Source organism: Asterias rubens, chromosome 20 (assembly GCF_902459465.1).
Source record: "Asterias rubens chromosome 20, eAstRub1.3, whole genome shotgun sequence".
NCBI lineage: Eukaryota > Metazoa > Echinodermata > Asteroidea > Forcipulatida > Asteriidae > Asterias > Asterias rubens.
Window position 1 is genome coordinate 7,606,157 of NC_047081.1, and position 25,020 is coordinate 7,631,176.

The following is a 25,020-nucleotide window of genomic DNA, read 5'->3' on the forward strand; positions in this document are numbered from 1 at the left end:
TTTCAGATAAGAATAAAAATTACCTCTAGCTAGAAGTCTGTATTATTTTAGTGAGAAATTGCCTCTTTCAAAAAAAAAACTACGTTACTTCAGAGGGAGCCGTTTCTCACAATGTTTTATACTATCAACAGCTCTCCAATGCTCGTTACCAAGTCAGTTTTTAAGTTAATATTTGTTAGGAGTAATTACCAAACGTGTACCTTCCCTTTTAACCAACGTATGAGAGAGATTGGATGTTACCAGCTTAGTGTTTTTATACCCTTTTGTGATTTTCCCGAGTTCCCTTGACGGGAAGAGCAGCTTTAAACGAAATACTGTTTTATTTTTTGCTGACAAAGAGAGCATTTCGCTTTTTTTGCCTTTTCTTAACGGTAACCACCTCTTTTAAAAACGGGGTTCTTACCCTTACCACGGTGCACCCCTCCCCCCCCCCCCCGCGGACTGCACAATACAAAATGTTGCATGTTAAAGGAACACGTTGCCTTGGATCGGTCGAGTTGGTCTATAAAAAGCGTTTGAAACCGTTTGTTATGAAATGCATATGGTTAGAAAGATGTTTTAAAAGTAGAATACAATGATCCACACAAATATCACTCGAAATTGCACGGTTTTCCTTTTACGTCGCGATCAACTATCACGGTCGGCCATTTATGGGAGTCAAAATTTTGACTCCAATAATGGCCGACCGTGTTAGTCGACAGGGTAAAAAGAAAACCACGCAATTTCGAGGCATATTTGTGTAGATAATTGTATTCTACTTTTACAATTTCTTTCTAACCATAAACATTTTACAACAAACGGTTACAGAACGATTTTCAAAGACCAACTCGACCGATCCAAGGCAACGTGTTCCTTTAATGATGCATACAAATAATCAAAAACAACGGCCATGAAAATCCACATACTATGTGGAGCAAATAAACATCGCGCAGGCTTTTTGTTAAGGTTTTTGCAACGCACTTTCCATGGGAGCTGCACCCGCAACAAGTCGTATCTAATGCATGAGTGCAGACGCTGTGAGTGTCTATATGATTAAATGTAGTGCTTGGTTGTGTACAAACCTCACCATTACACACTCGTAGTACGATAGCATTAAACGCGGCAAGTCACCACTAAACCTCAAACAAAAATGGCGAAAAACAAGCTGTATTACATTTGGAATTTCATTGAGAAACCCGGCAAGCCGAAAAGTCCCTTTAATTCCTTTCTGGAGATGTGGACGGAAACCACAAACTACGTGAAGAAGAATCCACAGTTTTTGTCGACTCAGCTTCACCGAAACCTCAATCCAACTGGTGGTAAGTCTGACGACTCGATTACGAGTGTAGGCTGGGTTGGGTGTAATGGCGGAGGGGTATAGTTTAGACATAATAAGTTTAGAGAACTGAAATGAAGTTGTGGTGATTAAAGTGATCGAAGTGTGGGTTCGAATCCCGGTCATGACACTCGTGTGTCCTTGAGCAAGATACTTTACTATAATTAGTTGATGTTCTTCACCCATGGGTATAAATGGGTGCCTGCGAGGGTGTGAGATGTGAAAAAGCCTTTGGGCTGCTACAGATACCCACAACAGGTTGTGTATTCTCCCTAGGGAGCTTTAAGGATTGCAAGAATGTTAATATTGGTCCAATGACCACCAGCCGTCGATTTCACAAAAAGTTAGGACACATCTTATCTCTTAGGACGAATAACTCGTCCTAACTTAGGACGAGTAACTCGTCCTAACTTAGGATTAATATTAAGGTATGCATGCTACAGTGCAGGGTTGGGACTCGTCCTAAGTCATAATCCTAAGTTAGGAAGAGTTTTGCGAAACCGACGGCAGGGCACCATTGCAAAGCGCATTGATACGGTTATTGTAAAATGCGCTATATGTACGAATTTGCTATAACTTATTCGCATCTTACGCAAACAGCACACTAAACAACGAAGAAGTTTTAGTATGGACCTTGTCATACAAGGTATTTGTTAGGCAGCGTGTAAGTTGCAGGGCAACTTCAGTGCATGACACAGGACCAATTTGGTAGCACATGATCATTTTTTCAAACTGCCTTCACGACCCCCAAGAAAAAGGAAGACTCCGCCCCTACATTCAAATGTGATTGCCTTTTCTTCTTGAAGGTTACCTTGGGAACTGGTTGCCTGTTAATTGCCCGATCGTCTTAAAAAAAAGAATAAACACACACAACATATCATATAGGGACTCAAAACTCAATTTACTAGAGTATGGGAATTGACCACAACCTGTAAAAACATTTTAAGGCGGGGGGGGGGGGGTAGGCGCGGGGGGTCACAAGGGTGTGCGTCATTTTTGTATAGGGTGTGAAATCTGGAGGTGTTTTTTTCAAGTTGGTGGAAGAATTTGTGAAGAAAAATATTCTTGCTTTAAAATCCCGTTGTAATAGTAATGTTCGGATAATAAATGATTTCAAACTAGTGTGACATCTTTTAACTGTTCTTCATATTCCATTTTACAGGAGCATTCCCTTGCGTGAACCACGCTGCCTTTGACGGGACAGACTTTGAAGGGTTCGGCAAGCCGACTCCAAAATGGTTTGAAGTCCTCAAAGCCACGACAGGGGACACTGTTGCTCACCCAGGTACGTGTGAACTTCCAGATAATAGCATCTAGGTTCCGTAGGTCAGCGTAAAAGTAACAACTCCCTACGTCTTATGTTCAACTGCACAATATTACAAGCTGAAACATTTTGCGAAACACTGGCTGTAAAAATAACTGAGTAAAAAAACAATTATCCACTCATTACAGTACAATAAACAAATTGTCAAGCATTAATGTTGAGCAAGTCATACTTGAAACTTTGCATGAAGATATAATCCAGTGATGCTATCTCTTTAAGTGATATGGTGGTTCTGAGAAGATCCATTGCTTTATAACCAACTCGACAAATTTGACTAAAGACCATTGCATCAATTTTTTTTTTCCTCGTCGTGTCCTTGTCTGTCTCAGGGAAATATACAAAAGCATTATGCTTAAAAAATGTCCCTGCATGTTGACTAATGTAAATTGTTGTAGTTATTATCTTCAAATTCTATGCATTGCATCTGTCCTTCGTTATTACGTTCATCGATATTTGTTTTCTAGTGTATGCTTAAATTGCTATTGTTGACATGAAAATAAATGTTCATTGAATTGGATTGAACATTGAAACAAACTAATTGTCAACCATCAATGTTGGGCAAGTCATACCTGAAACTTTGCAAGTTTAAGGTACAATCATGTGATGCACGCTCTTTGTGGTGGATTTGAGAAGAGTCGGTGCTGTAATAACCCGACCTTTCGTCTAAAGACCATCAAAGCATACTGATCGAAAGGTCGGGTGTAGTAACAACCCTCCACTTGTCATTGCAATATAAAAAAATATATATATATAAAGTGTTACCGGAAAATTTGAAACTTAAATGTTCTTATGTTAATGTTTGTGCTTATACTTTCCTGAGCTCTGTGAAAATAAAAATCATAGGAATATTACTCAGGTGGGATTCAAACCCACGCAGTTTCTTACCAACTGGACCACCGAGATTGCCCGGCAGCTATAGTAAATACAGAGGCAGTAAGACTGCTATACTTTCAGAAGCAGGTATACGCAAAGATGAAACGTTCTTTTGCTTTGTTTTTCCTTTGATGATTTGTAAAAACTTACAGGCGGTTATCTTGAGTTTGGGACCACCACTGGGAAACCTCTTGGCCCATGGTTACCCAAGGATGATAAGACCACGTTCATCGTGACTGCATTTAAGGTAAGATTAAACGAAAACGAAGTAGTCAGTTGGGTGTTTCGTTTTATTGAGAAGTAGATTATGCTCAAACAAAGACATCTTAATTCGCCTAGCTCTTTCTCCCTTTTTGTTGTGCCAAAAATCCGCTATTCAACGTTTGCAGAGAGAACTTTCTCTGTAAATGGCCCCAAAATGTGAAATAAGCTTCCTGTTCAAATCAGAAATGCCAGCTCACTTACCTCGTTCAAGAAATTAAAGCTGATTTGTTTCAGCCGGCTTACAAATAAATCACCTGCACTAGTGGAAGTGTCGTGGCCGAGTGGAAGAGCACCGAATTCAAACTCTGGTGTTTCTGATGATCAGCAGAGTGTGGGTACGAATCCCCAGCCGTGACACTTAATGTGTCCTTAAGCAAGACACTTAAACATTGCTTCTTCCTTCGGATGGGACGTAAAGCCGATGGTCCAATGTGTTGTGTAACGCATGTAAAAGAACCCAGTGCACTTTTCGAAAAAAGAATGGGTTCGCCCCGGTGTTCCTGGCTGTGGCTGCTGTATGCGCCGTAGCACCTTGTAAACCCTTATAAGGTGCTGAATAAATGGGTCTCAAAATTCATCACTGCATCTTTCTGAAAGTTTGTATATAGACGATGTGACCTGTGACATCACATGTTTACAAAAGAGACACAGAGCAAGGACTTCCTGCAGGCATGCTTTGTATACAACTCAATGGAAGAAAACATAAAATCTTATATTTTATGGAGATTGCACTGTCTAATTCTTATCAACTTTTGATGTGGTGAAAGGGGGCACATCTCAAAACTTGACCAGCTTTTACTTCACAACTCTTGGTTTTATGTGAAAATTATGACACAAAAATATGTCAACATTCCCATAGGACCGGTGTAAGCAGCTTGCCTGCCAGAATACTCAAAGAATGTACAAGGTCACACTTATTGTAAACAAGGTTCACATGGTCTAAACTCAGCGCCTTGAGTACCTTGTTTGTTAGATACGCACGGTGCGCTATAATATAAGACTTCGATATCAGTGCATCCGCGCCTTTTAGAGCAAACCTTTGACTTTGCGCTCTATAAATTGATTGATTGATTGATTGGTTGATTGATTGATTGATTGGTTGATTAATTGATTGATTGATTGATCTGTCCTTTCTAAAACCATCAGAGTAATTTATCTTTTTCTCTGTCACTCTCTCTCTCTCTCTTTGTAATTGTATTAACTCCGTGAGAGACAAACGTGTCTGTCAAATGGTCGTTAGAGCTCGCCATTTTGTTCTGCATATTGTTTACGGTATCAATAATGAGAAAACGTCTTATCCAACACCATCCCAAAACCAACATCATTTAGTATCACTCTTTATATAGGCAGGTGACGAGAAGGACGCCAAAGCACAGGAAGCATTCGAGAAAGATTGGAAGGAATCTTCAGGAACCAACTTCATCCTCAAGAATGCTCCCAAGGAGCTCGGCATCTCTTACTGCGGCCTGTATAAGAAGTTTACTGAGCGTCCCGGGATACTCTACGTCCTCAGAGCTGAGCTGACCGGGGCTGGTGAGGACTCTGAGCCGGCCAAGACCTTCCTGGCACAACTCAAGGAGTTCAAGTATCCGGACTATTTCCAGAAGGTGGACACCGATCTCTTCAAGCCGGACCAAGAAAATATTCATTTTTCCGAGGGTGGGGTGAGGGAGCTTCCGGCAGGCTTCGTGTGGAAGCCATAAGCTCTGATAGAAACGCAGCAAACAAACCTGACCCGGTTTCAAAGAGCTGGTAATAGCAGAGAATATTGCTTGTAAAATTTCTGCTCACCAGAAATGAGCAGGTTTCCATTCACACGAAGTTGTGTGCTTTCAGATGCTTGAGTTCGGGACCTTAAAATCTAATTCTGAGGTCTCGAAGTCAAATTCAAATAATTATATTCAAGTAGAAAATTACTTATTTCTCGAAAATGACATTACTTCAGAGGGAGCCGTTTTTTCCAAATGTTTTATACTATCAACAACTCTCGGGTTTTATGCTCACAAGTTTAGTGTTTGTGTATAATGAAGAGAAGCAGCGCAGTTTAAACCAGAAGCTTTTAACTTATTGCCAAGAGATAATCAAACCTTTAAAGACACCGGACGCTATTGGTAATTGTCAAAGACCAGTCTTCACAGCTGGTGTATCTCAACATATGTAAAATATAACAAACTTGTGAAATTTTGTGCTCAATTGGTCGTCAAAGTTGCAAGAAAACAATAAAAGAAAAAATACCCTGGTCATCCGAAGTTGTGTGCTTTCAGATGCTTGATTTCGAGACCTTCCGAAAACTATGTCACTTCACAGGGAGCCGTTTCTCACAATGGTTTAAACTTATCAACCCCTCCTCATTATTCATTACCAAGTGAGGTTTTATGCTAATAAATATTTTGAGTAATAACCAATAGTGTCCACTGCCTTTAAACCAGAAGCTTTCAACTCATTGCCAAGAGATAAACAAACCTTTAAGTTTAAGACAACTATTTTTAACCTGTCGTTATAGGTAAATATATTTTCTATGATGTTGATATAAGATGCATTGAGTTATTAGAATAAAAAGTTGTTATGTAAAGACAATAAAAACAGTTTACGGTAACTGTAGATTTTAGGGTCTTTCGGATAGTCGTAAAGCCATTGGACACTTTCGGAACAGAAGAAAAAGTTCACAGATTTACTTATGTCATGACACGGCGAAACGTGCGGAAACAAGGGTGGGTTTTACCTTTATTTTTTCCCGACTCCGATGACCGATTGAGCCTAAATTTTCACTGGTTTGTGATGCACGAAGTGTGGGCCTTTGAATAATACTGTTTCCCGAAAGTGTCCAATGGCTTTAAATGAACACATTGCCTTGGATAGGGAGAGTTGGTCTTTATAAAAAGTGTTTGAAACCGTTTGTTGTTAAATGTATAATGGTTGGAAAGATGTTTTAAAAGTAGAATACAATGATCCGCACAAATGCCTTAAAATTGCGTGGTTTTCCTCTTTAGTTGTGAACCACAGTCGGCCATTTTGTTGACTCGAAATTTTGACTCAAAAAATGGCCGACCTTATTGGTTCGCGACGTAAAACGAAAACCGTGCAATTTCGAGGGATATTTATGTGGATCATTATATTCTATTTCAAACATCTTTCCGATCATTTTGATTTCTTAACAAACGGTTTCAAATTTTTTCATGGACCAGCTCGACCGATCCAAGGCAACGTGCTCCTTTAATATTTTCTTTTTTTGCACAGGCAAGCTGTGGTCTGTATTGTTGCACTAATACCAGATTTGTATGATGGTGTAATTCACACAATGCATTCGCTAGGTGCTGTCAAAGAGTGTCTTATAATAAATCTGCAATTGAATTGCACTGGCAAAGAAACCAATTTTAGAGTGTCTAAGGTATTTGTTGACTGAATTGAATTTAGAAATTAATGTTAACTTTATGTGTTTAAAAAAAAGAGTCACTGTTAAGAATTATCTTTCTGATTCGGAGTGGAAAATTCTACAAAATAACGGGCCGTGCATCTGTCATTACATTACATGAAACCACATACTTTCAAGGGATGCTAACGTGATTATTATATTCTGCTTTTAAAATCGTATTTCCCTAAACATTCATACACCGGGGGCTTGTTAGCCCTAAAACGCCCAAACCAGGAGGCTTTGTATCACTTTAAAGCGCAGGTATTCCGCCGGAAAGTAGAACCTTGACATTGGTCCTTGACATCCCGTGACTTACCCATATATTGAGCACAAAGGACCGTGTATAAAGTAAATAGCTGCAATGACTGGACGTTTTTGAAGTTATTAGCATGATAATGAATATTGAACTTTCCTGACCCAAAGCACTTTGCTAAAAAGGTTTTGTTTACATTTTGTAGTTTAAGTGTTTAGGCCATGCCATGAATCCCACTGTGAATGAAGATGTACGTAATATAGTTTACCTGTAGAAGTTTCCGCCTGATTGTCTCAAGAGTTTGAGAGAAAAGTGAAAATCACAGAACGATGTTGTCAGGAGAGTCGCGTATAATACCAGCAATGGTAAATACGTTGTAACTGCTATAAAACAATTTGTCTCCCGAAATTAGTTTAGTATGTAGGCCTAATAACGTTGGTATAATGGCGCGACATAATTTATTTTCGTCACATTTGTTACTTATTATTTATCAAAAACTACAGCAAGTATAATTTGAGGGACTTAAAGCTTTCTACCATAATTGTCTTCAAAACGTAACAAAAAGTACCCACATCCTCCCCTTAAAAAGGGGGTTTGGGGAACAGGGAACTATTGGTACGGCATAAAACACAAACGTCGCAGATTTACATTCCACACCAGGGCCCAATTTCATAGCGCTGCTAAGCAAAACAAATTTGCTTAGCATGAAATTTCGTCCTTGATAAAAACAGGATTACCAACTGAATTTCTACGTGATTTTCAGGATAAGCGAACAACATCTGAATACCAGTAGCAATCAATATTGAACAAATGAAAATTTGGTTGGTCATCCTGTTTTAGTCAAGAAAGAAATTTCATGCTTAGCAAATTGTTGTGCTTAGCAGCTCTATGACATTGGGCACAGATGGTATAGAACCCTATATCGAACAATTAAAATACTACTAGCTCCTCATGTACCGTGCGGTGCTCCTGTATTCCTTGCTGGTGAGGTGTTGTTTATAGTTTTGGGAAGCTACAGGTAAATTACATTACATGCATCTTCATTCATAGTAAGTGGGGACTCATGTCATGCGCTAAAAACTTACAAACTAAGGATATCAAAACTCTGTTAAGCCAGATGGTGGTTTGCAAAGTGCCTTAGGTCATGAAAGTTTAAAATTCAGTATTGTGCAAAAACGTCCAGTCATTGCTGCTTGTTATTATTATTATATTTATTTAGGTCATAAAAGTTCGATATATATTATTATGCTAATATTTACAAAAAGGTCAAGTCATTGCAGCCAACACAGACCATTGTGCCACCACAAGGCGAGGATGCAGGTACGAATATTTCGGTTATTAAGCACAACGCAGTTTCATTTCACAAGTATTGAGAGGGACGCCCGTCCTCAAAGTCGACGTATGCGCAGATTACTCAATGTGTAATATTAACCGTCGCAAAACCATCAAAAACGAAAAGCTCCCTAATAGACTGAGCAACTAGCCACCGCAAGCAAAACTAACACAACAAAAATGGCAAAAAACGAGCTGTATTTCGTTTACAACTTCATCGAGAAACCTGTCGTGGTCCCTCCATTTAGATCCTACGTAGAGTCGTGGTTCCAGACGGTGCTCTACGTGAGAAAGAACCCACAGTTTCTGTCTACCCAGCTTCACCGAAACTTGAACCCGAAGGGTAAGTCGATCCTAATGACTCCAAAGCTGCAGTGGTTATTAATGTTCTACGTGGTCAGGGTCCCTCGCTGCAGACTTAACACAGCAGTGGTGCAAGTCAGAAAAAAGAATAAGGAAGGGGTGTTAAAAAGTACAAGTATTTAGTGATGATAATGATACAGAATGTTTTATGCAGACAAACAAAATGTCCCCCTGCAAGGGGGGGGGGGGGCTCCAATCCCTTGTGTCAGGCTAGTAGACCCTCATACACTCGCCATTGTCCACGCTTTAATTGGATTGATGAGCATTCGCTGATAATTTTCCATTTTAGTTGGGCACGCGCGTTGGCAATTTGATGATACTTAAATAGGGCCGTAGGGATGATGTGTGTGTGTGTGTGGGGGGGGGGGGGGGGGGGGGGTGGGGGTGGGGGTGGGGTGGGGGTGGGGGACATTATGGGAACAACCAAGAGGCAGTGGGAATTTGCCATGTACCATAAAATGAGCTACCCTGGATCATGGGAATGGGCTACCCTGGATCATGTGAATAAGCTTCCATGGATCATCGGAATGAGCTAGATCATAGACTGATTTTTACTTAGTATCTTGTTCTACCTCTAAAGAGTATTTTTCAATCTTCCATAACCGACAGGGAAATACCCCCTCGTGAACTATGCTGCCTTTGACGGGACAGACTTTGAAGGCTTTGGCAAGCCATCTGAAACCTGGGATAACGTACGTAAAACATCCGTGGGGTCGACTACTATGCATCCAGGTAAGTCTGGAATAAACGAGCGTGAACAAAAATTATTCAGTTTTACTTCCCTCGATCTTTAAAGGCAGTGGACACTATTGGTAATAACTAAAAATAATTAGTAGCATAAAACCTTACTTGGTAAAGAGTAATGGGGAGAGGTTGATAGTAGAAAACATTGTGAGAAACGGCTCCCTCTGAAGTGACGTAGTTTTCGAGAAAGAAGTAATTTTCCACGAATTTGATTTCGAGACCTCAGGTTTAGAATTTGAGGTCTCGAAATAAAGCATCTGAAAGCACACAACTTCGTGTGACAAGAGTGTTTTTTTTTTTTCATTATTATCTCGCAACTTCGATGACCAACTGAGGTCAAATTTTCACAGGTTTGTTATTTTATTACATTTTTTTTGTTGAGATACACTAAGTGGGAAGACTTGTCTTTGACAATTATCAATGGTGTCAAGGGTCTTTAAAACATCACGATGGTACCACTGGCAAACGCATAATCTCCCCGCCCCTTTAGAATTCGAACATGAAACGCTCCATACAGTCCATAAATTGTCCGTGGGTATATACCAGCTCTTATAATATTTTAATAATTTGTCAACTTACAGGCGGTTATCTTGAGTTTGGGACCACCACTGGGAAACCTCTTGGCCCATGGTTACCCAAGGATGATAAGACCACGTTCATTGTGACTGCATTTAAGGTTGGTATTTATAAATATAACAGTTAATAAACTGTCACTTTTATCATTAACATCTTTAAACAAATTCAAGGGATTACAATATTTTTAAACTCGTGGAATTTTGTCCGCCTGTTTTTTTTTTATTATAGTTATAGCTCGTTTGTTTTTAACTGCTTTTACTTTTTATTTAATGAGAGACAATTTAAATGTTATTGTTTTAACTGTCATCAAATCACGGTTTATATCAAAATTGAGACTAGGATGTGTATGCCTCATGATAGTTTTGTTTGCACTTGTTTAGGCAAGTGACGAGAAGGACACCAAACTCCAGGAGGCATTCGAGAAAGATTGGAAGGAATCTTCAGGAACAAACTTCATCCTCAAGAATGCTTCCAAGGAGCTCGGCATCTCTAACTGCAGCCTGTATAAGAAGTTTACCGAGCGTCCCGGGTTGCTGTACGTCCTCAGAGCTGAGCTGACCGGGGCTGGAGTGGACTCTGAGCCGGCCAAGACCTTCCTGGCGCAACTCAAGGAGTTCAAGTATCCGGACTACTTCGAGAGTGTGGACACGGATCTCTTCATGCCGGACCCAGGAAATATTCAATTTCCTGAAAGTGGGAAGAAGGAACTTCCAGCAGGATTCACATGGAAGCCATAGACATAGCTTGGCAAGGAAACGCAGCAGCGGTCGATTTCACTAAAAATTTTATAGGATTAATCTTAGGACTTAGGACGAGTAAAGTTCCGTATCCAAATACGTAGGACGCATTGAACCCATCCTAAGTTAGGACGGGTTTCTCGTCCACACTCGAGATAGGATTAATTATAGCGTTTCTCGGAAATGGCTGTATGAATCATAAGGTAGCTACTCTAGTACAAATACCTCAGAAAGATTTGTCTTTTTAAATGTTTGCCTATGGAAGAATTAGATTGATTCGTTAAATCTTGAACAATCACATTTTGGAAGAGAAAATTGTATGACAATTTCTAGCTGTAAATTTAGAAATGAATAACCAAAGGTGAAAAGAATGAAAAAAATTGTTCCTGATCGTCAACCTTTTAAAAATGCGTAGCAGTAGTTTTAAATAGAATTAAAGTAGACGTTGTTTTTCAAAATGTACTGGATATAGGCCTACAACTTTGGTAATTTTCAAAGACCAGTCTTCTTATTTTGTGTATCCCAACATGCATAAAGTAACAAACATGTGAACAATTTGAACTCAGTCGGTCATCAAAGTTGCGAGATAACAATGAAAGAGAAAACACCATTGTCGCATCCCAGTTCTGTGCTTTTGTATGATGCATTGAATTAGAGACCTCAGCTGAAGTCTCGAATTCAATTCAAATAATTTAGTGGGAAAACAATTCTTTCTCAAAAACTACGTTACTTCAGAGGGAGCCGTTTCTCACAATAAAACCAAACAATAATACGGTCAAATCTTGATTTTGTTAACAAACTATACTATAGAGGTTTTCATCAACAGGCTTAGTGACAAAAGTAGGCCTACTATAGGTGTTATATAACATTGAAATCTATATTTTCAGTTATCATTGATAGACAAAACCAAAATATTTCAAAACCATTTCGCTCTTAAAGGCAGTGGACACTATTGGTAACTGTCAAAGACTAGCTTTACAGTTGGTGTATCTCTCTAAAATGCATAAAATAACTAACCTGTGAAAATTTGAGCTCAATCGATCATCAAAGTTGCGAGATAATGTAAGAAGAAAACACCCATGTCACACGAAGTTGTGTGCGTTTAGATGCTTGATTTCGGGACCTCAAGTTGTAAACGTGAGGTCTCGAAATCAAATTCGTGGAAAATTACTTCTTTCTCAAAAACTATGGCACTTCAGAGGGAGCTGTTTCCCACAATGTTTTATACAACCAACCTCTCCCCATTACTGGTCACCAAGAAAGGTTTTATGCTAATAATTATTTTGAGTAATTACCAATAGTGTCCACTGCCTTTAAAGGGAAACATTGCATTGGATCATGCGAGTTGGTCTATGGAAAGCGTTTGATGGTTGAATAGATTAAAAGTAAGAATGAAATTATCTACAAAAAACAACCTCAAAATTTCACGGTTTTCCTTAACGTCGTGGAACACGGCGCGCCATTTTGTGAACTCAAGATAATTTGACTCCACAAAATGGCCGATCGTATACGTTCGGAAAATGAAAGGAAAATCATGCATTTTCTAGGCATGTTTATGTTGATCATCATATTCTACTTTTCCGCATTTCATAATAAATGTTTTCAACCGCTATCATAGTTCAACTCGCACAATCCAATGTGTACGTATTCCTTTAATCTCTATTTTTGTGCCAAAGTGTAAATGAGTATGTTATTTTCATTACCCGGAGGTAGAATAAATACACATTCATGAAAGTCACATTGAGTTTTAGAAGCAGTACCGTATCAGTTTGTTACCGCGTCTGGGTTCATGATGAATTATTCACGATTTGGACTTGGTGAATACATTTTGAGATTATCACAATCCGATGATCCCTATACTAAAAGCGATAAGGAGTTGTTGATAGCGACGTCCACTGACCTTGGATTAAATTTAAATAAATATAATTTTCAAAATAATTAATATGAAACAATATTCAACCAAGCTTGTTATACCGTAAAAAATGTACACCTCAAATTATGCACTGCATCTTCTAATATGTTAAAAGATACACCATATTCCTTCAGTAACATTTAAAATTTATTTTAATGCTGTCACACAGAATATCAATGCACATTATGTCGAAATTATAGATACACACAATGGTTCAAAAATAAGCAGCAATTTAAAGACAACTTTTAGATTATAAGGAAAGCGAGATGCTTTTGTTCACTAAGCGGTTATACCTTTCGAGCCAGTGGACACTACTGGTAATTGCCACAGACTAGCCTTCACAGTTGGTGTCTCTCAACATATGCATAAAATAACAAACCTGTGAAAATTTGAGCTCAATCGGTCATCGAACTTGCGAGATAATAATGAAAGAAAAAAACACCCTTGTCACATAAAGTTTGTGTGCGTTTAGATGGTTGATTTGGAGACCTCAAGTTTTAAAACTGAGGTCTTGAAATCAAGTTCGTGGAAACTTCCTTCTTTCTATGGCCTTTCAGAGGGAGCCCTTTTTCACAGTTTTTTATACCATCAACCTCTCCCCATTACTCGTTACCAAGTAAGGTTAAATGCTAATAATTATTTTAAGTAATTACCGGTATACCAATAGTGTCCACTGCCTTCAAATATAGACCTGCGAACCCCTGTAACAGTGGGCGTGACTTTCTGTGGATTTTATCATGATTGACATAATCCTTCAATTCATGCAGGATTGCTCCAAACATTAGTAATATCAAGGTCACATGAAGAATGATATCTACAAGCGTATAGGTCATTGTATACAAAACTAACCCAATTGCACAAACAGTCGGTTTATTGACACAATTTCGGCTTCGCACGCTAGGATTAAAGAGGCCCTTTGGTGACCTCGGTTGGTAAAATATTTTAATGGTAGTATAAACTGCTAGAGCAGAACCGACGACGTGGATCATTGCACTTCAACATGGCCGCCAGCAAGCCAAATCTGTTTTACATTTGGAACTTCTTCGAGAAGACCGGGGGCTATAGCTCTCGTTTTTCGTCTTTCGTAGATTATTGGACGTTCGCCGCCAACGTCGTGAGGAAGAATGATGACTACATAGCGACTCAGCTGCACCGAAACCTCGACCCAAAAGGTAAAAACGTATACTGAGGGTATTCGAATTAGAGCTAAATTATAGCCTGAACTCAAACCGTGTTAACTGTTACGTTTTTGACATGTAGCTTTACTATGAGAGCTATACCACCATGCATAATGTGTGTGTACCACTCATAGATCACTGGGTCCTTCGTCTGGTGATACACTAGTATGTGTTCAAGACTCTCCTGCTATTAATACCTGAACCAATGCCACAAGAGGGCGTGCTCACCCTTGACAGCTGGAAATTAACCGCATGAGATAGTAAGATAACAAACATCCAAAAGTGTCTTGAACAAAGGCTAGTGGTCTACCCGACGTTCACGTTTTTAGAGTACCAACGTACTGTTAAATTAGCCCAGGCTGGACTCACAGTGGCACTGACTGACGTCCAACAAGGCTACTATACAACTGCATAGACCTATATTAGTGGGCGTGACTGTCTGTGGATTTTATCATGATTGACACATCAGGAGTCTGGCTCTTTGATTGTGTAATAATGTAAGTAGGATTTGAAACTGTGCATGGTGGAAATACGACATGGAAAGGTTTTCAGTAACACTATATATGTACTGACTATCTCTAATGAGTTGGGGTGGTTCTGAAAAGAACCGTTGATTTCAACTCGACGTTTTGATCAGAGCATACTGATCGAAACGTCGAGCTCCAGAAGGCGATCAGAGCATCTGAGTGAAACGTCGAGTTGAAACCAACGGTTCTCAGAACCACCCCAACTCATTAGAGATAGTCATTACATGGTGTTACCGCAAACTTTTTCATAATGGTAACAATGTACTTTAGCTATCTCCAGAAGAGGATCAGAAGAATACTTTTTGCAACGTCGAGTTGAAACCAACGGGAAGCCAACTCATTTAGAGATTATCATTACAGGGTGTGTGACCACAAACATTTCTCTACTTTAAACGCGTTTAACTAAACTTTTAGACTTACAACTCAAGTAATAGGATAATAAATGATGATAAGTTTGAAAACTGCTTGGAAATTCCTTTAAAAAACTTTTTTTTGTAAACGTAGCCCCTACATTGAGCTTGGTTAATTTTGTTTTCAAACAATTACCGATTAATCTATAATATTGTGAAACAGATAGAAATGACAATGAGCACAGATACTTGTATCAATAGAACATAAACAAATTATTTTTGTTGTATACCCAAGAACTTGCTTTTTATCGTGAAATGCAGTGCCTCAAAATTGAACCAAAGTGTTTAAGTTCATTTCCAGCTTTCTCATAATAATAAAGGTTTTAAGGAGGGTGGTGATAAGGGCTAAAACTCTGCCTTCTTGCTACTCGAAAGGTCCTGAATGGTGACCAACCAAGTAGATGGTACTTAAGACAAACCTAAATCATAAACAGTGCTAAAAACGAGGCCGAAAATAAAAGGTTAAACGTATGACCGGACACAACAACAAGATACTCGTGAGGTTGTGTTTTTGGTGAAATAAGTCAGTATTTGAAATAAGTCAGTATTTGAAGCGGTTATTACGTGCGTCATCAGTTTTGTTTTGTCGAAGAATCACAACCTACTTGCCATGTTTTTGTCGTAACTGTAATTGACTGTGATGAACTTAAAACAGCTGTGATGCCTGCTGTAATTCCCTGTTTGTTCCGCTCCCCAAAAAATTCAACATATGTTTTTATTTGGGGTGAAGCGGGTCCTTTATATATGTCACCTTTCTTGAGGATAAGAGTCTTACACTTTTTGTCTCATCAGGCTGAACTTATTATCACAAACATTCATCTATTCGATCGTACGGAGCCCCTAAAGGGACAGGTAAAAAGAAAGTTGAAAAGGTATAACAAAAATAGCAAAAAAAAATCGTCCCCTCGAGATACTATTTCATTACCTCGAAATCATTTTGTTCACTCGAAATATAATTTCGTTTCCATCAAAGTAATATCGTTACCTCAAAATACTATTTCATGGGAAGAAATAACATTTCGAGGTAACGAAATAACAGTGTTTTAATTACAATTTCAATGTTGTATTCCCGATCGGGAACAATTCTGTTAAGAAAGTTAGTTTGCAAGTTTTCAAAACTTTTACCAACAGCTACCTTCCCATACGTGAATCATGCTGCGTTTGATGGAACGACCTTTGCAGCTTTCGGGCAAAGCAAACCAACAGCGGAATGGATGGAAGTCGCGAAAGAAGGACGTGGCGGCACGGGCACCACGGTAGCCTACCCGGGTAAGTCGTCAAAAAAACACGGCCTATTAAAAGTCCAAGTCACGCTGCAAAAATATTTCACATGGCACTGGACAATATTGGTATTTACTCAATATTGTTAGCATAAAAAATTACTAGGTAACGAGCAATGAAGAGCTGTTGATAGTATAACACACTGTGAGAAACGGTTCCCTCTGAAGTAACGTAATTTTTGAAAAAGGATGAGATTCTCACTAAAATATTTGAATTGAATAGCTGAACTCGCATTCAAGCATCTGTACAACAAGTAGCGTGTTTTAGTACAGCAAGGGTGTTTTTACCTAATCCATTACTCTCCCGCAACTTCGACGACCAACTGAGTTAAAATGTTCACAGCTGGGTTTGCATATGTTGAGATACATCAAGTGAGAAGACTGGTCTTATGTTGAGATACATTAAGTGAGAAGACTGGTCTTTTGACAATATTATTATCAAGGGTGTCCAGTGTCTTTAACCTAAACAAAACTTCAACGTTGTGGTCCGTTATATAAAATACATAAGCCCCGAGCGAGTTGACATACAGATGTTTTTACACAATCGAGTCATTAATTATCTCAAGTATACTGAATATTAATTAACCCCTTCTCCCGTTTAACGTTACAGGTGGATACAAGGAGATCGAGTCTACCACCGGCAAACCACTAGGTCCTTGGCTGCCCAAGGGTGATAACATCTTTCTCGTGTCAGCTTTTAAGGTACGGTTGACGACATCACATATCTATTCGTTCAAACATTTTAAACACGGAAAACGAATCGATAAAGTTAAGCAATCGATGTTTCGTTTCGAGCCAGTGTTGTTGACTCCAGTAAGTGTTGTTGACTGGAGTCGTTGTCTTGGACTCGAGTCGTGACTTCACTGGCTTGCGACCTGACTTGACTTTTGAAGAAAAACAAATGACTTATGACTTATCTTGACTTGAGCAAGAATGCATTGTCGCTTGACTTGAGCAAAACTTACTTGACTTGGTTTGAGCAAAAATGACTTGTTGCGACTTGACTTGATTTGAGAAAAAAAATTACTTGGCCAAAAACTGGCTATACAGTTCTCGTGTTGGCAAGGATTTTCACGTGGGATGTTAAACTTTGCATTGTTGGTGAGGTTTGCGGTAGTATCTATCGTAATCTCTTTTGAGAATATTGTTGCTCTGGAGTTGAGTACCACGGGTTCTTTTCAGAACGAACTATAAAATATCTCACTTGAATTTCACGTGGTGCTTTATTTTTGTTCGTGATAACAGGTAGCTGATGAGAAGGACACCAAACTCCAAGAGGCATTCGAAAAGGACTGGAAGGAATCTTCAGGAACCAACTTTATCCTCAAGAATGCTCCCAAGGAGCTCGGCATCTCTAACTGCGGCCTGTATAAGAAGTTTACCGAGCGTCCCGGGTTGATGTACGTCCTCAGAGCTGAGCTGACCGGGGCTAGGGTGGACTCTGAGCCGGCCAAGACCTTCCTGGCGCAACTCAAGGAGTTCAAGTACCCGGACTATTTCCAGAAAGTGGACAATGAGCTTTACATGGCGGATCCAGAAAACATAATTTTCCCTCAAGCGGGGAAGAAAGATCTCCCGGAAGGCTTGGCGTACAAACCAGAGTAAATACGCCACCCAATGGAAAAGAAAACCGTCATTCATACGGATTTGCTTCTTATCGCGAACATTTTTACTCTAAGATCGTCAACATACAGTGTCAAAATTTCCTCGAATTTGACCGAAGCTTTTTTTGGATGGACTCTTCCCTCCTTTTGGTCAATTGGTGGTGGGGGAGGGGGAGGGGGGTCCGACACGCCCTTTTTTAGTAACGGTCCTGCTTCAGTAAATACGTCACACAATGGAAAGAAAACCATGTCGGTCAAATAGTAGGGTCATATCTTTGGATTCCGTGACCATTCTTTTGCTGCCTTTTTTTTTTCGATGGATTTGACTTCAGGAACCATTTAAAGAAAAAGTTAGCCCTATGAACCTCTGAAATTTGATAGGAACTTTTTTTATAGCGCTATATTCAAAATGGCCGCCGACGCCATCTTGAAAAACATAAAATGTAATAGCTCTGGCACCAGATGACCTAAACGGACAAATGAGATGTCCTGTTCCACTATATCTGGCATGACAAATACACTGGAATGGTAATTGTAAGGTTTGGGGACCATCTTGACCTCTAAATCCAATATGGCCGCCGACGCCATCTTGAAAAACATAAATTGTAATAGCTCTGGCACCAGATGACCTAGATGGACAAATGAGATGTCCTTTTCCACTATATCTGGCATGAAAAATACACTGGAATGGTAATTGTAAGATATGACCCTACTAAAACGGACGACCCGTGCTTCTTATCGTGAGCTTACTAACAAACGTCAGTGTTATGTAATATTAAAATAAACAACCAGTTATCAACGCGACAGACACATTACACTTTATTTTAAGGCTTAAAGGCACTGGATACTATTGGTATTAGAAAAAGGGGGAAAGCACCCAAAGGTAAAACGATAAAAATTTACATTAAATGTTGTACTTTGTGCCAACGTGTAAAATGAGTATTTTATTTTGTTCATAACCTGGAAGATAGTATGTAGAGTTACATTATTTAAAGTGTGTACCGTATTTTTTGTTACCCGCGGATGCCGGCGCCTACTGTTCACGATGAATTATTCATGATCTGGATATTTGTGACAAATATAACTTTGATATTAACATAATCCGATGATCACTGCATCTTTAATGTGGTGTAGACCTAAAATGTTGCGATGTTGGACAAGATTTTACAGGGGACCCTCCCCACTCCAAGATTATCGTCCTTTCACACGAGATACATTTTGTTAACTTGTACAACAATGCTACAATTAAGCAAGGGACTCGTGCTAAATCGCTCTCGTGTGAAAGGGGATTTTAAGGTCCGGTCACACAGGCCCTGATAACGAGAACGAAAACGAGAATGTCAACAATGCACAGCCACGATTGGTTAAATAAAGCGTTGGCGTATTCTGCGTGGAGCAATTCAACCAATAGAATGCGTTCTCTTTGGGTCGTTTATCGTTGACGTTTGCGTTACCGCTGCGGTGTGACTCCGTACGTCTTTCATATGATTGCTCAAAATAATGGAGAACAACCTATCTACTTAGTGTTTCGTCATTGTTTATATAAAGTGACGCAATTTTACAAACACGAAGCTTATTTCCCAGTGTTTGTAAAATTGCGTCACTTTGTTGACACAATGACGAAACATTTGTACATCACATCGGCTTTGAAAAAAGGGCCCTGCTGACCTCGGGTGGAAAACATTTTTAACGGTTAAGAACTGCTGAAGGACAGCCGACAGTGACCATCGCTCTTCAACATGGCCGCCGACAAGCAAAATTTGTTTTACATATGGAATTTCTTCGAGAAGACCGGGGGCTATAGCACTCGTTTTTCGTCTTTCGTAGATAATTGGAAATTCGCCGCAGAGGTGGTGAAAAAGAACGAAGAATACATAGCGACACAGCTGCACCGAAACCTCGACCCAAAAGGTAAAAACGTACGAGGCTGTTCGGACTAGGAAGCCTAATGGTCTAACCAAACCGTGTATAAAAACGTTTACATTAAATTGTGTGTACATAGGTCTACCATGAGAGTTCATAGGTCTACACCTCCACGCATAGTGTACGTGTGGCCTACATAATACACATCTATAGCCCTTTTCACACTGAAGAGCAATTTCCCGGGAAATAAACTCCAGATGTTCCCTTCTAACAACATCAACAGTGCTGTTTTCCCATTGTGCAAAGAAAGAACACTGAATAGGCTTTAACCCTATATTGGCTAGCATGTTTTCATGGTTTCATAAAGACTTTTAAATGTATGTTTCTTCTGAAAAAAAAATTGCAGGGGAACACTTATGCAATAGAAAATATTTAGGCCTTGAAAAACAAAACTATTATCCTACCGACCTATAGTCTTTTTCCAAAGGTTTTCAGTTTTTATCTGCAATGGGCAGGGGTCCGTTCATATTCAGGTTAACGCAGGCAGTCAGCCAATTTTGAGAAAACTGTCCCGTGTCTTGTAGGCCTATATGCCCATCTAGCTGTTTTTGGACTGCATCGTCGGCCAAAAATGCAACTAGTTTCAAAGTGTTATCATCACTCCATCGGTCACTTCTACCCATCGTAAGAAATTGAGCAACAAATTGAACTAAAGTAAATTACTGTCAGGTGGTACACAGCAATGTCGATCGAAGAACTCAAATCTGACTCTGGACAACAAAAGTCTACCAACGGCCGAATACATGTATAAATAAGAAATACCATACACACATGGCGTGTGTACGAGAAGGAAGCTTGTTCACGTCAACTATTTATTCTATTCCGATTCCATTCACGTGCTATTTTTTTTTAAATTCATTATTTATTTGTATATTACAGATGTAATTTACTTTTAATTTCGTACCTAAACGTATACACTTTCAGAAGGAGAAAACAAAAAAGGGCTATTGTTACCACGCGAATTATTTAGCGCGCTATTTTTGACGTCTGTGACCTTTCGAGATTAATGACGTCTCAACACAGTGGAAGCAAAAGGTGGGGTAAGTTAAACCCGCTTTCGTTCTCACTAGATGCTTTTCCCGGGAAAAACGTTTTTCCCAGGGGTTAACTCCTTTAACCCTACCCCTTAACTGGGTAAATTATTTTCCGGGAAAATGTTATTTCCCGGGAATTAGTTTGTAGTGTGAACAGATCGACTAACATTTCCCGGGAATTTCCCGGGAAATACCTGTAGTGTGAAAAGGGCTTTTGTGGTGTGTTCAGTTAGCTTCCCGGGTCTACCCCGATCTGCCACCGGTACGTTCGAATAACTTTGACGCCTTTTCAGGGGCTCAACCTGCTTAGCCCCACACCATGCTTCGGGTCATTTGGGTCTAGCCCGAGGTGCATGACGTCACCACGAGAGAGTGAATGATCGTTCGATTAGCTCTTGTCGTATGATGTCCCAAATGAGCACCGCGGTGTCGAACGCAACCAATGATTCTAAATCGCGTGGCGCCGCCATCTTAACACATGCCGCCGCCATGTTATTTCTCACGCTTTCAGGGCGCCGCCATGTTTTTTCGTCAACCGGCGCCCGCACCCTGCTGAAGCGATGCGTATCAATGTGTCCATTGCGGGGTACCAGTGTGTTGAGGTCTGCGTTGCACAAGGTTATTATAACAATGGAGGTAGAACAAACACTATTTCGTAATCTCAAATTTTTTATTTTGTTCCCTTCTCGAAATCACCTCGAAATACCATTTATTGGGAACGAAATATTATTTTGATGTAACGAAGGTGTCGACACCAGTTTCAGTATTTTTAAAATACATTTTCCAAAGTTTTACCTTTCCCTTAATGGGGACCAATTATCCAGAAAGTATTCGCGCTGGAAGTTTTCAAAATTATTGTAATTATTTTGTTTTTACCAACAGCCACCTTTCAATACGTGAATCATGCGGTATTTGATGGAACGTCATTTTCAGCTTTCGGGCTAAGCAAACCAGAACCGGAATGGGTGGAGGTCATGAAAGAAGGACTAAGTGGTCCGGGCACTACGGTAGCCTACCCGGGTAAGTCGTCAAAAACACGGCCTATTTAAACTCACAATTACGCTGCAGAAGCTTCCCCTGGTCTCAATAAATAGAACATCGAAGTCTTATCTAGCGCACGTATCTACCAAACAAGGTACTCAAGGCGCTGAGATACAAACTTTCAGAAAAATAGGTTGTTGCAGTGATGGATTCTGAGACGCATTTAGCAGCCACAGCCAGGAACACCGGGGCGAACCCCTTCTCTTTTCGATAAAGCGCACTGGGTTATTTTACATGCGTTACACAACACTTGGAACCGACGGTCTTACGTCCCATCCGAAGGACGAAGCAATGGTTATAAGTGTCTTGCTTAAGGACACGGCCGGGGATTGTAACCCACACTCTGCTGATCAGAAACACCACAGTTCGAATCCGGTGCTCTTACACCACTCGGCCTCGACACTTCCACAAACCAAAAACTAGTTTATTTGCCTTTAATCTTCTTCTTCTTTTAAACATGGCAGCCAAGTTGGTAGGGAGTCTTGCGTTTCTGCAGCGACACAAAAGTATTGTTACATTATTAATTACCCCCCCCCCCCCCCCCATTTGACATACAGGTGGATACAAGGAGATCGAGACTACCACCGGCAAACCACTAGGTCCTTGGCTGCCCAAAGGTGATAACATCTTCCTCGTGTCAGGATTTAAGGTAGGGTTATTGTACATCTCATTATTTTTCTTTCAAAACATTTTAAACACAAACATAATAATAATATAGTACCTAAATAGTGTTGTTTTTAAGTTCTCGTGATTTTCATGTGGGATTTGACACTTTGCAAGTAAGGTATGTGAGGTCGGCGGTAGCACCACGTGAAAATCTCTGGTGATGAGTATAGAACTTTATCACGCTGTCACCATCTTGGTCGTGTACCCTGTTTTCAGTTACGGTATTCATGAATGCTAACATTCATTGCGCAAACATGACACATAGTATTATTTCGTCCAGCCTCAGTTTGGTTATATTGAGTTGGAACGGGGTAAAATCAAGATGGTCACAAGGTCTAAAGTGGTGGGGTTATGAAGTTGTCAACCACTAGTTCTTTTTGGAGGGAGTTGTCAACCACCAGTTCGTTTTGTAGGGAGTTTTCAACCATCGGTTCTCTTTGGAACGAACTTAAGAAGTTTACGCAATAACGTAAACCTCACTCGATTATCGAGTGGTGCTTTTACTGTCATCCTTGTTCGTAATAACAGGTAGCTGATGAGAAGGACGCCAAACTCCAAGATACTTTCGAGAAGGATTGGAAGGAATCTTCAGGAACCAACTTCATCCTCAAGAATGCTCCCAAGGAGCTCGGCATCTCTAACTGCGGCCTGTATAAGAAGTTTACCGAGCCTCCCGGGATGCTGTACGTCCTCAGAGCCGAGCTGACTGGGGCTGGGGTGGACTCTGAGCCGGCCAAGACCTTCCTGGCGCAACTCAAGGAGTTCAAGTACCCGGACTATATCCAGAAGGTGGACAGTGAGCTTTACATGGCGGATCCAGAAAACATCATTTTCCCTCCAGCGGGGAAGAAAGATCTCCCGGAAGGCTTTGCGTACAAACCAGAGTAAACACGTCGCCCGATCGGAAAGAAAGAAAACCTTGTCATTCAAACGGACTTGCTTTTTATTTGAGGCCCTTTACTCTGATCATCAATATGCAATCTCAAAATTCCATCGAATTAGACCGAAACACATTTTTGGTGGACTGTTCCCTCCCCCTTTTGTAAAGTTTAGAGTTTGTTCGATGGGCGGGGTGGAGGGGGGGGGGTCCGCCACACCTTGCTTGATGCATGAGACCGAAACACTTCTCCGGAGATGGACAATGAATAATAGATTTTGAGACTGAACTTTTAGTGAGACTCTACTTTCAATCTCAAAATATTGAAAACATACACAGTTTTTGTTTTACCCCTTTTTCCTATTTTTTTTTTCACACATACAATAATCACAGGGTTTGTGATATCACAATATTGGTTTTTGGCCACATTTAAATCGGATACCTGGCGGCGCGATTGGCTGTTGTTACCGGTGTTTTCTGAACGTATACCTTTGGTTATGGGACTGTTATTCCTTATTTTGCTGGAAAACGTAATGTTAATCTTTGAGTTGGGGTGGATCTGAAAATTGGTTTCAACTCGACGTTTCGATCAGTATGCTCTGATCCTCTTCTGGTGATTATACAATAAAACTAATCTGTGAAAATTTAAATTCAAAATGGTGTAAGCGTTTTTGAGATATCTCGGAAATCTGGTTTAGAGAAAAAGAAACAATTTGTTGTTATTTGTTATTTAGAAACGAGTTTATCACTTGTGCAAAAGTGTGAATTGGTATTTTGTTTTGAAGTAGAATAAATATAGCCTATGGAAATTATTGACAGTCACATTGAGTATCCGTGTTTTGTTACCCGCAGGATGTCCGCGTCTAAAGTTCACGATGAATTATTTATGATTGGAGAATCATTCCTGAAAACAATTTGAGTGTATCATAATCCGATGATTCCTCCTAAAAACTGAATGTTTCAATAGCGACGTCCACCGATCTTGGACTAATTTTTACAATGTTCTCAACTACATTGAACCCAGTTAATTTTACTGGATAAAAGGTGCACAAGTTGTGCATTTTTTTTTCACAGAAGGCCTCCTAATGTGACACAGTGCTTGTTGCATGCCTCAGGGATGATAGACTTGTGGACAAGTCGTTAATGGTCTGCCGCAGTGAGATAGTCGAGTTGTGGCGGTGCTCTCGCGCGAACTGCTGGTTGCCGACCTCTATACACACCATTTTAAACTGGGACGTAGTCGTGAGAGCAGTAGTCTCGCGGGGCCAGCAGTCTCACGAGAACACCGCGGGAATCGCGGGGATATTCAGAATAGAGTCGGAACGCTACCGCTCCGACTCTACATTACATTAACGACTTGTCCGCAAGTCTACGT

At 40.0% G+C, this 25,020-nt stretch overlaps 4 protein-coding genes across 4 annotated transcripts; all 4 read left to right on the forward strand.

Annotated features, from left to right (window-relative positions):
• Positions 1–953: 953 nt before the first annotated feature.
• On the forward strand, positions 954–5,663 carry LOC117303850. The gene is made up of 4 exons (XM_033788241.1): positions 954–1,298; positions 2,478–2,600; positions 3,665–3,759; positions 5,123–5,663. The coding sequence occupies exons 1-4, from the start codon at positions 1,130–1,132 to the stop codon at positions 5,477–5,479; spliced, it is 744 nt and encodes a 247-aa protein (XP_033644132.1). The 5' UTR covers positions 954–1,129; the 3' UTR covers positions 5,480–5,663.
• Positions 5,664–8,749: 3,086 nt separating this feature from the next.
• LOC117303629 lies at positions 8,750–11,687 on the forward strand. Its single transcript, XM_033787844.1, has 4 exons — positions 8,750–9,116; positions 9,746–9,868; positions 10,462–10,556; positions 10,837–11,687. Exons 1-4 carry the CDS (start codon positions 8,954–8,956, stop codon positions 11,191–11,193), a joined length of 738 nt encoding a protein of 245 aa, XP_033643735.1. The 5' UTR covers positions 8,750–8,953; the 3' UTR covers positions 11,194–11,687.
• A 2,276-nt stretch (positions 11,688–13,963) lies between these two features.
• On the forward strand, positions 13,964–18,447 carry LOC117303873. Its single transcript, XM_033788275.1, has 4 exons — positions 13,964–14,277; positions 16,352–16,489; positions 17,111–17,202; positions 17,746–18,447. Exons 1-4 carry the CDS (start codon positions 14,106–14,108, stop codon positions 18,103–18,105), a joined length of 762 nt encoding a protein of 253 aa, XP_033644166.1. The 5' UTR covers positions 13,964–14,105; the 3' UTR covers positions 18,106–18,447.
• Positions 18,448–21,691: 3,244 nt separating this feature from the next.
• LOC117303984 lies at positions 21,692–23,791 on the forward strand. Its single transcript, XM_033788454.1, has 4 exons — positions 21,692–21,697; positions 21,886–22,081; positions 22,660–22,751; positions 23,297–23,791. The coding sequence occupies exons 1-4, from the start codon at positions 21,692–21,694 to the stop codon at positions 23,654–23,656; spliced, it is 654 nt and encodes a 217-aa protein (XP_033644345.1). The 3' UTR covers positions 23,657–23,791.
• The last annotated feature ends 1,229 nt before the right edge of the window (positions 23,792–25,020 follow it).